Source organism: Coffea arabica, chromosome 7c, assembly GCF_036785885.1.
Source record: "Coffea arabica cultivar ET-39 chromosome 7c, Coffea Arabica ET-39 HiFi, whole genome shotgun sequence".
Taxonomy (NCBI): Eukaryota; Viridiplantae; Streptophyta; class Magnoliopsida; order Gentianales; family Rubiaceae; genus Coffea; species Coffea arabica.
In genome coordinates, this window is record NC_092322.1 from 7,870,794 (window position 1) to 7,883,321 (window position 12,528).

Sequence of the window (12,528 nt, forward strand, 5' to 3'; positions counted from 1 at the left end):
TAACGTAGCGCAATATGCCCATTTTCCTTTTAGCTTTTTAAACTTAATACTAGTTTATATTTGTATTTTAAGTATGTGTAAATCAATTATAGCATTAACATATTTTTAATTCTTAAAACCAAATGTGTTTTCTCCAAATACATTTTTAACAAAAAACTCATGTAGCTTTTTAAATTAAAACTTCATTCCGTTTCACGATAATTTCAAAATTTCTTTGAGATTTTTTATTTATAATTTATATATTTCAAGGGTAGAGTTTTGCAACTTATATTGTTAATTTTTTTCCTAAAAAAGCTTGTTTACCATAACTTCTTTTTAGGTTTATATTTCTAACCTTAGGATCTTTAATTTCAAATAAAATGGAAGTGAATTATGTAGAAAAATCAATAAATTTGGAATTAACAAACTTTTTTTTTAATTTATCAACACATCTTTTGTAAGCACTTTGCCGAGATAACTTGCCTTCACAGTATTAGCAATACAAGTCCAAATACAAATTACTATTTTCTTCTCCTTTTACAAAAATTAGTGTTGCACTAAAAAGCGGCTATCTTTCATCTAAGTAAGACTACTAGTCAAGTGAATTAAAATTTTAATTACGAACATATCATAAAATACAACATCAAATAACTACGGTATTTAAATTGTATTTTCAATAATAATAAAATTTAAAGCGGCTATCTTTCATCTAAGTATGACTACTAGTCAAGTGAATTAAAATTTTTAATTACGAACATATCATAAAATACAACATCAAATAACTATGGTATTTAAATTGTATTTTCAATAATAATAAAAGGGCAGAAATATCATCATTAGACTCTTTTAAATTTTTTTGGGGGTTTTCAGTTTTCTAACGTTTGACTCGTTTGTTTTAAGGTCAAAGTGAAGGGTTCAAAGTTAGGGTGCTAAAGCTTGCTTAGGGTTTCAACTTTCAAGTGTCGGGTACTAAAGTTAGGGTTCCAAAGTGTATAATTACTTCAAAACTTAGGGGTCAAAGTGTGATTGATCTAACTTTGAATGGGAGTAAATTTTTATAATTTGATGTAAAGAGGACTATTTAATATGGAAAAATAGTTTAAAACATCTCTCAGAATTTGTTAAATGAATTTTTTCGTTATTTATATTTAAAATAGTAACTTTACTCTCTTTACAAAATCAAATCAGTAAAATTTTGTTCTTATCTAAGATTTCGACCACTTTTGACCCTGAATCCATCATGTGATTCACCTATGATTATTTTTTTGAGGGATAAAAAGGTTAGATTTCATTTATAATTAAATAAATGACTCGATTCATGTTCATTTTCGGCTCTAAAAAAGTAAATTTTGACTAAATCAACATTCATTTTTGCTTGTAAAATAGTGAAATATGATATTTTTGTGCATAAAAAAGAACTGCATGTGAATCACGTGGTAATTTTAGGCTAAAAAGTGGTCAAAATTTAGATTGAAATCAAATTTTGTTAACTTAAATTTGTAAGAAGTGAAAAATAAAAAAAATTTCATTTGACGAAATATAAGGAATATTTTGAATGATTTTTTCATTTAACATTTTTTTACTATAAATAGAAAGGTTCGAAGTCGGAACCTTTTTTACATATATTTTCTTCGAACCATTCAACTTATCTCTCCCTGCATTTAACATTATTGTGCTTCTTTTTTTCGGGGCTTCCAAGTCAAAGCTTTGACTTTGTTTTTCAGGATGAATATTTTAATTAGTTTTGGAAACACAAGAGTCCATTGCTCTTAGCAGTAGGGGATGCAATTGCACTCCTTCAATTTTTAAAAATTTGTAGCATATGCTATAAAATTCTAGATTTTTTAGTATTGTTCCTCTCTTGTTCCCCCCATAATTTTGATAGTAATATTCTTTCTAATCTTGCAACTGTCTTTCAAAAGTGTTAAAACCTTTTACAATTGTTCTTACCATTTCTATTGGAACATAAATATATATATATATATATATATATATATATATATATATATATATATATATATATATAACACAATGCTACTTGTTTTTTTTTTTTTTTTCCTTTCTAGTGTTTTCTATTATGTAACATTGAACTTTTTTAGATGTTCAATAGTGTGAATTACAAGCAAAACAAACATTCTTTTGACAGTCAAGTTCGGTACATATTATTAGGCTGATTTATGTACTAAATCATTACATTTTGCAGTCTTATCCACATTTGAAAATTCTATGCAATTTTATAAAATAGCATGGCTTGAAAACTATTGCAAATGGTTAATTACAAGTAGTAAATAACTTATTTTAGAAAAAGAAAATTGTAATACTAGGCAAATTGATTGGTGTACTTATGACAAATATTTAATTATACTAAAAAATTTTTAAACTAACGCATTTTAAATTTAAGCTAATATTAATGTCGCACCCCCCTTGAATAAAAGTCCTGACTTCGCCACCGGCTCTTTCGCACAGTAATAAGTTCTTTTCCCTTGTTTCCGGGTAGGTCGCACAGTAACAAGTTGTTAAAAAATAAATAATGTAGTGGGTAATTTTTTTAAAAAAAGGATGTGCATAAAGGGGAAAAAATGAGCATGATTCGTCAATACTGCTATAAATCTCACCTTTCAAATTTGACATGCATTGAAAACATGTCTGCTGTAAAAATTAGTCACAGATGCATGCGATAACCCCAGAATGACCTGAGAATATTTTGCGACAAGGCAAAATTTTCCAAACGACCAATTTCACATGCATCGTAATAATGTGTCAAAGGGTAGTATTACCTTTGAAGTAAGGGGCACACCTTACCACACAAAAATTATTTGAATCAGGTTTATCAATCATAATTGATCACTTAGCACAATTATTGCTCCTACCTTGTATAACAAACTTAATGAATGTCAGAAGAAGTTTATACTATTACAAACTCATCATTGTAACAAAATCATCAAGGTTTACAAATGCTTAACCACCTCATTTCTTTCAACAAATACATTAATTAACACAACAATACTAGGATGTAATTTAGTATCTAATTTGTAGGACTGCCTGTGAATCCAACCCTTGAGCCTATTCATGAGTCATGTCATTTCCTCTGCGTCATCGTGGCCTTCTATACGAAACATGACAATGACCTCTAATGTTTATTCTCCTCCTGAACATTCTGGTATACCCCATTGAAGGAGAGTTGAGGAAGAAGACTGCACTCACATGAAAGAAAAGAAACAACGCCTTTGGTGCAGAAAATCAAAAAACTAAATGGTTGCCAGAGCCACATAGAGCAGATGATTTAGAAAACACATCAGTGCATGCTAAAATGCAGGTTTCGGCTTTCGGCCGTCGGCTGCATTTCTGAGAAGATATCAGTTTAAAGTGGCAAAAGTAAGACAGGGCATGGGATGAACTCGGCCAGCAGGTTTGCGTCCACATGCTTGGAATGGATGGCCTCCATGCTCATAACAACTAAATCCAAATTCATATCATCAGCAACCTCGCCGATTATGGCTGTTGGCTGCTTCCCTTCCCCAAGTCGCTCTAGCAACTTGAATTCCTGGAATCCACCTAAGATATTCATGAAACATGAGAAATCAACAAAGAGCTGTCACTTTCATACAAATAGCTAGTTATTTAGACGGACGACAAATCACTGATGGTTAATGTTCGGCCAAAATTAGGGCAATGAAAATAAAGTAATCAAAGTTGATCATAAACCTTTATGCCTTTTGTGTTTGCCAGTATTGGAAGTAGATACTTTGCACAATGCTTCTGTTCTTACAAACTTGGAAGGAAAAGGAAAAATCTCAGGCTTCTTATACAAGGTGAATTAAACTAGCCATTCTTGAAAAGATTTATCAGCTTTTGGTATATGCAAGTCTTTGAAAAAGCTTTGCAGGACAAGCACTAGAAGGTGGGAGACATGTAGAGAATAATATTATGAATGCTATCTTAGTTCCTGATGCCTCCAACTAGTGATGATTAGCACAGTTGACATGCAGACATGCGTTCACTACATTTCTTACAAGGAGTTATCTGCATGTGCAACTTGGAGGACTAATGCCTTTTCAACTTCAGAGCAACTATTTTTTGTTAAATTGAAACAAAGCCAACATACCTTCAGATAAATGCCAACGGATGCTAGATAGCTGTGTTTCATGCTCTGGATATGATTCCTTCACCTTTTCATCAATTACTACAAAGAGCAAATAGTTGTACGTTGTTTGTAATGTTTTAACAAAAAGGACCGTAGGACTATAAGTGATCTGAAAATGTTGGTATCCAACAATAGTTAATTTGTACCAAAAGGAGGTCTCAATAACCATACCTACAACTGTTATTTCAGCCCCATACTTCTTTGCTAAAGTGGCGGTAGTAGCTGCAGCCTGTATATACCAAGAAAAAGACTAAGCTGGGTAAGCTAACAGCTGGATTCAATACAGTCGTGTGAGTAGAAATATATTGATGCAAGCCATATTTTGGTGAGTAATCCCACCAGATTTTACAAAACTATAGACCACAGACAATGACCAAATAAGTGATTGAGATTGATACCAAAATGTCAAAATGCAAACCAACATTCCTAAGTTAACTGAAAACTTCAGTACACCTTTTAAAAAGCATATCTGATACATCCATGAATTCTGCACAATTTGGTGAATATGAACTATTGAAGTTGAAACTTACATCACGCACAAGAAATCACCATTCAATGAATTGAAAAGGGAGAAAGAAAGAAGGCTTCCAATGTAGTTCAGTGGTTACTAGACAGCTAAACAAAAGAATACAATTCAATCACTGAGATAGGCTGGTATTGTAATATTCATGCCAAAAGAAAGTGAAAGGAGAGGGGGTGGGGGTTGGAAGTAAACCTGTCTTGTACCCTCAGACAGGTAAGGATTCCGATCTGTAATTGGAAGAAGCAGATGCTTGAATTGACTGAAGGAGTCAACAGCCGGGACTTCAGCTTTTACTGCCTTTACTTTCACTGAAAAATTGAGGGCATATCTTAACCAAAAAAAAAAAATTATGTATGATCTAATTGGCTCCAGTATTTTTTAACACTGCATGAGAGACAAAAATAGGGAATTTCTGTCATTCGACAGTCCCAAATGAAACAATGCAAAGATTGCTCTTTTCGAACTTTATGCCATGGTTTCCAGCTCTATTGAGAGTCACATTTTCAAGTTTTCCAAACGGAAATCTCCAAAGAGGCGAAAATTAGAAAGAGGAAAGACAGCAACTATTTTCAATCCAGCTTTTTCCACATAGTGGTAAACTAAGAATCACAAAAAAGCAATAAGTCTAAACCAGGAACAGACTTTCTGTAAGCATTGTTGAAGGTTTGCTGAACACTGATGGCTTTAGATCAATACACGGAAGCTCTTTACGACTATATGGAGTTTAGGACCATCCATACCATGCAGAAGAACTTTACCCATCAAGAACTGTCCTTTCATTGCATTATTTATTTATTACTACTAGAAAAATCGTCAAAAAATGACATATCAATCTGCTCAACTACTTGGAAAAAATAAAGGAAATAGGGATTAAAAAAGAAAACGGCATTTAAAAGCTCCAAACACGGTCAACTATCATATCTTAACAAGGACATCCAAATATCAGCATGCATGATGCAGCCACATATGGGTAAAAAGGGTAACGATTCAATTTGAAGCTCATAAGAAAAATGCATCTAAATTCTTGCTAACGATTCCCAAATTTAACACACGAAGACTATTTCCTTTTGGCAATCAGAAAGTAAGAACCATTGTGGGCAGGGGATAATCAGGTTTCTCATAAAATTAGAATACCGGATGGAGATTGAGCAAGCTAGCAATTTAGCTTGGGGCCTCTCACTTAATATGCAAATAATCAATCGAACAATTAGATAAACAAATAGGAGGAATTGGGTCCTGCCCTCATACAGTAAACAAAATAAAGTAACCATTCAAATTAGCAGTCACGGAATTGAAAATAACACAAATCAAGAGTGTCCCAAGTAGTCAAAGCTAATTCCAAACAAAAAAAAATTAAACAAAAAAGAGGGGACGGGTGGTTCACCTTTATGTCCAAATTTGCGAAATTTGGAGAAAAAAGAGAGCTTGGTAACTTTATGATTGGGGTGGAAAGAAGAGAAGGGAAGGGAAAGAAGAGAATTGGAAATGGAGGGCAATGGAGGAGGAGTTAGAATTGACTTTCTCAAGTTGGGATGCGAAGCTTCAACTGGAGCTGCTGCCATCAAGTAGTGAGCAAAAGCCATCGAATAAAATAAATGGACTACTCACGCTTGATTCTTGACTCAAATCAATATTCAATACTCCTTGTTTCTCTTTCTCTTTTCTCTACTGACAAGTGTTCCGTAGTTATAAGGTATGCTGCTGCTGTGGGAGGAGAATTGGTTTGATGAGGAGGCTGGATGGGTTCCAGAAACAGCCAGAGATGGTGGATGACGCAGCTAAACAGCCAAAACTAGTAGTATAGTATAATAAGCATAAAGGAAGTAACTAGACGTGGCTGCTTAGACGTGGCTGCTTAGTGCATTTGGGGAGCCGTAAGCGGCGGAATAGGACGAGCTTCCTATTATCAGCGTCATCATTACCGAGACGAATCTGACGGACGATGCCCCACAACAACGGATTTGGGGCAGGGACGGCCATCAGTATGACCGTTCCTGCACGGTTAAGGGCTAAGATTTGTTCTTAAAATTTTGTGCGGCTGAAATTACATCATATAACTCGATTTTCGCGTTAAATATGGGGCCCATCACTATCTGTTCTGAAAATATATCCTGTAAAAAAAAAAATTACACGGTGTACAAAAAAAGTTATGCGCAGTTGATAATGACCAAAATTGCCCGGAAACCGTCCGTGCCCCGAGTCCACAACATAATGCTTTGTTTGGTGTCCTTTTCCTTCTAAGGGTCCAACGCTGGTTTGCCGCACAGGCGTCAAATCAACTCATTTACGCACTATTCAAGGACCTATCTGTCTTGCACGTGAGTTTTTTGTCGAGTTTATCTGATACAAGTTTTTTTAAAAATTTTAAACACAGTAATTTTACAAAAAAATTTAAAATTATATATTTTAAAATATTTAAAAAATTACAAACTTTAAAAATTTTTATAATAAATTATAATAAAATTTTAGATAAATATCTAAAAATTTCACTTGTCAAATGGGGTCAATGTAAGTTTAAGCCCAAAGGAATAGTTCATACTTCAGAAAACTTGGACTATTAACTATTGAGTAGGCCCAAAATCATGACAGGTGATATTTCCATTACATTTGAAATCTTATCATCCTTGCATTGACAATGTAGAAAGTGTGAATCTATGCTACTATGGTTAATACATTTTTGCCGCGCAATTGTCTATAAATGTAGTGTTACTAATTCCAAACTAGTATACAATTTTGTAAGAATGATAAGAATGATAGGGGTGTAAATTTGAAATTGACTTGTTTACTTTTTCGAGTTGAGTTTTAATAAGTTTTATGAAATTGAATTCTAGTTGAACTCAAGTAATTTTAACTTTTTACATGTAAATTTCACTTATATATTAATCAAACCGAATTTGAAAGTTTATCAAATTTAAATTATTGTTCAAGTTTGATTTGATTAGCTGATGAATCAAATTCGAATAAATTTTTACTGAACCAAGATGGGTACGAGTATCAAGTATTCTGATTGTCTTTCAATTTGGAGGGAAGAGCTTGGGATATAAATTAAGAATACTTGGTTTTTCATGCCTTCTTTTATCCAAGTATTTTTGTATTGGCAAATGATATTGCCAAAGCCAACGTTTTAAATCCATAACAAGCTATTTTAAAATGACAAAACCACCTCTTTTAATTCCAAATTGCAATCGGAGTATGAAGTGGCATTAACCGCAGTCTCTCACTTAAATTTAGTATGGATGGAGAAATGTCCATAGAGATTAGAAGGAAATGATAAAAATTTTATCTTTCTTAGGAGCTTATGGAAATAAAAGGTACAAAAAAGTAGGAATGATGTTTGAACGAAATGGAATGATGAAATAGTTTTTTCATTAACCTTTGAAAAAAAAAAAAGGAGAATAGTTAGAAAGTTAACTAAGACATCACAAATTTTCCGCCTATTATTCCCCTCATTTCTGAAAGTTTGAAACTATTTCATCTTTCGATTTGTTTCCAAAATAATCTCAAATCGAGTAAGAGCAATTCATCCAATGCTCCTCTCTTTAGTTAACATGCAGTATAACTCAAGTTTATTGTTCATTCCATATCTCCCTTCTTTTCTATTTTCTCTCTTCCAAACAAAGCCTCAAAGTGAGGGTATTTAGGTAACTTTGCTCCACGACGTCGTTCCCTGCAAAAATCAACCGGCGAAATTCTTAAGCTCACGCGACGTCATGCAATTCGTCCAGGAGTGGGCGCAGACGGCGGAGCTGTCAACTAACCAAGACGACGACGACGCCGGCGTCGACAAGTCATCTCCCCAAGAAGAAATGATCACAACTTCAACGCACCATTTCGGCGACGGAGATGATGCCTTCTCAGTCACTATCATTGAGGCATGTCCCTTTATCCAACTTCTCTTCTACTTCTGAATTAACTCCAAAAGAAAAAAAAAGTTGAAGATTTTTGTATTGTTTTTATATTTGCTCAATTTAGAGTATGAAAGAAGAGTACGGGTTATTCGTGTGGCCATGTAGTATTATTTTAGCTGAATACGTTTGGCAACAAAGATCCCGCTTTTCCGGGGCTAATGTAATCGAGGTAATTATCTAAACACAAGCTCCAAGATTCTCCTATAAATCCTATTCAATCATGGGTTATGGTTCTTGATCTTAACTAGTGCTAGTTATATTTGACAGCTTGGTGCAGGGACGTCTTTGCCCGGAATAGTTGCTGCTAAAGTTGGCGCTGACGTCACACTCACAGATGATTCGAATAGACCTGAAGTACGCTGTTTTACACATTTATTTTTTTAGAAGTTTGGCTTATAGTTTAGAGTCATTTCTGTGTGTTGTAGTTTTGTTACATCCCTAGTTGCTGCAGTTTTGTTCTTGACATGTGCAGGTGCTGGCTAATATGAGGAGAGAATGTGAGCTGAATAGTGTGACATGCAAAGTATGGAATGGTTCTTTATTTGATAGTAGTAGATTTTAGCTTGCTAGCTTATATGATGCATCTTCAGTTCTTCGCAGATAAATGATGCACTGCATACTTAGTTTCTAAATTCTAGACCATAATCTGAAGCAACGTTTGACTAGAGCCCAATAAACTTATTATTGGTCATATTTATATGTATTGCAAGGTGCTGGGACTTACATGGGGTGTTTGGGATGAACCGATATTCACCCTGTGCCCAAATATTATCCTTGGAGCTGATGTCCTATATGAAACAAGTGGTAGGCTTGTCCCTATTTTTCTCTTCCCAATTTGGTGACTTTTTTGGTTTTGTTTCACATATCAATTAACTGGAAAGATATTTTTACCACGCATGCACTTTGAAGCATTTGATGATCTTTTTGCTACTGTGGCATTTCTGCTCCAGAATTCTCCCTCTTCAGTTTTTATAACAGCTTACCACAACAGAAGGTGATTATGGATTTTCAATTCCTGATCTTTTCTTGGCTCAGGGACATTTGGTACTGCACTTGGGTGTATCACAGGTTTATGTTAATTTTTATTTCTCTTTTACTGTAAACAGTGGGCATCACCTGATTGAGTTCTTGATGGTTAAATGGGGATTGAAGTGCATGAAGCTTCTAGATGGGTTTTCATTCATGCCAGCTGACAAGGCATCTGGATTAAGTGGGAATATACAGTTGGTAGAGATAATTTTGGATAATGACAAACTAAGTTAGCAAATGGTCATGATACTTATTGAGAAAAATGGTAAGATGCAATATATTTTTTTTCTTTGTCCTCTCTCTCTCTTTTTTGCCTTCTTGAATGACTGTTAAAATACATGGGGTGTTGGGGATGACATTAACATGTTACACTATCTGTTCCCCCTTTGGTTTTATTTATTGTATCACTTCTGGAATTAAACTAAGCTTGATGCTGAATTGAACTGTGGACCATAAGCAATTGTTTTGGTTTTTGTATTTTTTTTATGTCCTGTAACAAGACCACTGCAATCCTGTATGCACCAATAACTTGTTTGTAGCATGAAAATGATATGAGCTTATTATCTTCTGTTCAGAAGTGTGCAAAAAGGGGATTAAGTGCATTTGTACTGAGATCTGATCAATCAATTTGGATGTCCATTTATGAGCTACCCGTGGGCAAATAATTATGTGTCAAGACCTCCAATTCTGCTTTCACGTAAAATCAGTGGTTAAAGTTTCATGAAGGCTTTCCATTTATCTCTTTCCCCCCCTAACATCAAGTTTTGTATTGAGCCCCAAAAATTCTGCATAACAGGGTATCCAAACAGGACTGCTATTTGCAGGAGAGGAAATAGACTGCTTTGACATTTAAATCTGTAAATAATATATGCATTGTTCTGTGGAGTATTGAATTTCGGGGTTCATATAATCTGAAAAATCAACAAGCTTGATAGCTCTGGTTTTCTTCCGATCACTTTAGATGATCGAAGTGCTTAGTTGAGAAAGATAGTTTAGTTTACCACCCTGCAGTCCTTTCTAATTTCCTGACCACCTGTGATGCTGCTCATCTTGATCATGGAACTTGAAAAGGCCTCATAGAAAGTTTCTTTTGAGGTCGCAAACTTTGAAACGAAGTCTTTTGTCTTCGGAGAAGTGAGTAAAGCCTGATCTGAAGAGAACAGGCTCTTCCCTTGGAGAATCAACTTGTAGTATGTGTTGTCAAAAGTAGTTGACGACGGATCCATTGAGGTGCCTGCATTTTTTGCCCCACTCTTGTTTGGACAAATGCTTCTCAAACTTGCTGCAAAGGATGGGTGTAGCGTAGGATCAATGTCATGGGTGGCGTTGAAATTGTGGATTCTGTTCTGGAATGATGAGCAATGGGAAAAACCTATCGTGTGGCCACCTGCAAAGTGTGGAAAGAATAATTTTTTTAGTTTGTGAAGGTGGAAAGAAATGATGTGCAAGACAGTTTGGAACCTGGTTCTATAACCTGAGAGAGCAACAAGGTCTTCCATGGACAGACCTCTCTGAGAGAAGCTTTGTTGGAGTTGTGATATATTGAAGAGTGGAGCTGGCATTTGTGTGGTTTCGCTAGCCTTAGATATCCTCCCATCTTTTCTTCCTTTGGGTACATCCCAGTACGGCCCACCAGACTGTTGTATTAAACACAGTTTAACAACTGATATTTTTGACTGAAGTTGACCGTCAACTGTGTTACATCAAATGTGTATTGGACGACATCAGTTCTGAATCCTAAACCACTATCCTGCTCTTTCTAAGGCCAATCAGCACTTCAAAACTCTCTTATACTTTACCTTCATATGATTCTGGCCTCTATTTGGTGTTACATATTTTTGTTTCGCTTTCAGTGGGTCAAGATAGATTGATCACGTCTTATTAAAGGTGCAATATTTCGTTGTGGTATCGGCAGAAGATGCATTCTCTGTGTACAGTTTCCTGTTCTTGTTTGTTCGTATTTATTCTATACAATATTTATGGTTTACTTACCAGAACAACTGCATCTCTTGCAGCTGAAGCCAAGATATCAGCACAAGACACTACACCAGGGCAAAGAGCTTCCACTGCCTTCTTTGCGTTGTCAATGACATAGAACGCATGCAAAGATCTATTAGGGGGTCCATCCTTCTCAGCGTTGTTCTTCCCTTTGGAGTTCAACAGCACAGAAGCATCACAACCCTTGCGAACAAGCAAGTCATACACAAATAAATATGAAAGTGTTAACCAGCGACAAAGAGTCGAGTTATGTGAGACGATTCAAGCCAAATGTTAGCTAGGTCATACATACCCTGATAAAACAATCATGAAAATGCATCCTCAGTAGTGCTGCAGGCACCGTGTTGTCTTTCTTTGCAGCATCCTTTACAACCTGTGTTATAATGCTTTCGGCATTGGGGCATCTCTTTGCATAGTAATTCAAACTGAGCGCATGCCCATGAGAGCAGACCAAACAGACGAAGAGCGAGATGGACAATGAAACTAGGCAAGCCATAGCACTATACAGATGAGGAGCTCTAGCAGGTATCTGACGCTTTTGTCACTTGTGTTGATATATATATATATATATATATAGGGAGGAAAAAGAAAGACAGCATGATTTGGAAATTGAATGGTTGGCTACTACATTGAATTCGGTAGCATAACTGTTGGCGTTTGATGATTAAGAGTGTGCTCTAAGCATCCTCAGCGCAAGTTTTGGTCTTGTTTTGTCTGTCCACCTTTTAGCCCCTCGCTAGCACCGGTAAAACTTGTTTATTGGAAACTCGTTAAAGCGTCACCTTTGGTTCTCTTTACTACGCATTCGTACGAATACTTCGATCTTTACTACGCATTCGTTTCTCTCGTTACTTGGGTTATTTTCCCTGACCAACGATGGCTTCACGATGCACGGTGACGGGAAGGATAAATCTCCGACAGGGAAGTTACATCAATGACTAGAAAGC

General features: G+C 35.4%; 3 protein-coding genes across 11 annotated transcripts; 1 reads left to right on the forward strand and 2 right to left on the reverse strand.

Annotated features, from left to right (window-relative positions):
- Positions 1 to 2,867: 2,867 nt before the first annotated feature.
- LOC113700168 (uncharacterized) lies at positions 2,868 to 6,362 on the reverse strand. Of its 2 annotated transcripts, none has more exons than XM_072057534.1 (5): positions 6,031 to 6,362; positions 4,839 to 4,954; positions 4,295 to 4,352; positions 4,085 to 4,162; positions 2,868 to 3,523 (listed from the first exon to the last, which is right to left on the reverse strand). In XM_072057534.1, exons 1-5 carry the CDS (start codon positions 6,227 to 6,229, stop codon positions 3,456 to 3,458), a joined length of 519 nt encoding a protein of 172 aa, XP_071913635.1. In that variant the 5' UTR covers positions 6,230 to 6,362; the 3' UTR covers positions 2,868 to 3,455. The 2 variants fall into 2 exon arrangements, with proteins under 2 accessions (XP_071913635.1, XP_027076478.1); XM_027220677.2 differs by having other exon boundaries at positions 2,868 to 3,534.
- Positions 6,363 to 8,186: 1,824 nt separating this feature from the next.
- LOC113700202 (uncharacterized) lies at positions 8,187 to 11,953 on the forward strand. Of its 7 annotated transcripts, XR_011817752.1 has the most exons (9): positions 8,191 to 8,518; positions 8,619 to 8,723; positions 8,822 to 8,908; positions 9,027 to 9,077; positions 9,265 to 9,358; positions 9,464 to 9,548; positions 9,661 to 9,848; positions 10,159 to 11,514; positions 11,599 to 11,953. XR_011817752.1 is itself a non-coding variant. In XM_027220718.2 (8 exons), the coding sequence occupies exons 1-7, from the start codon at positions 8,357 to 8,359 to the stop codon at positions 9,815 to 9,817; spliced, it is 741 nt and encodes a 246-aa protein (XP_027076519.1). In that variant the 5' UTR covers positions 8,193 to 8,356; the 3' UTR covers positions 9,818 to 9,848; positions 11,599 to 11,953. The 7 variants fall into 7 exon arrangements, 3 of the variants coding, with proteins under 3 accessions (XP_071913638.1, XP_027076520.1, XP_027076519.1); XR_011817751.1 differs by having other exon boundaries at positions 9,661 to 11,514; XR_003450566.2 differs by lacking the exon at positions 10,159 to 11,514 and having other exon boundaries at positions 9,505 to 9,548.
- Positions 10,425 to 12,077, reverse strand: LOC113700201 (peroxidase 64-like). Of its 2 annotated transcripts, XM_027220717.2 has the most exons (4): positions 11,874 to 12,077; positions 11,576 to 11,764; positions 11,058 to 11,220; positions 10,425 to 10,970 (listed from the first exon to the last, which is right to left on the reverse strand). In XM_027220717.2, the coding sequence occupies exons 1-4, from the start codon at positions 12,075 to 12,077 to the stop codon at positions 10,576 to 10,578; spliced, it is 951 nt and encodes a 316-aa protein (XP_027076518.1). In that variant the 3' UTR covers positions 10,425 to 10,575. The 2 variants fall into 2 exon arrangements, with proteins under 2 accessions (XP_027076518.1, XP_071913637.1); XM_072057536.1 differs by having other exon boundaries at positions 10,425 to 11,220.
- Positions 12,078 to 12,528: the final 451 nt, after the last annotated feature.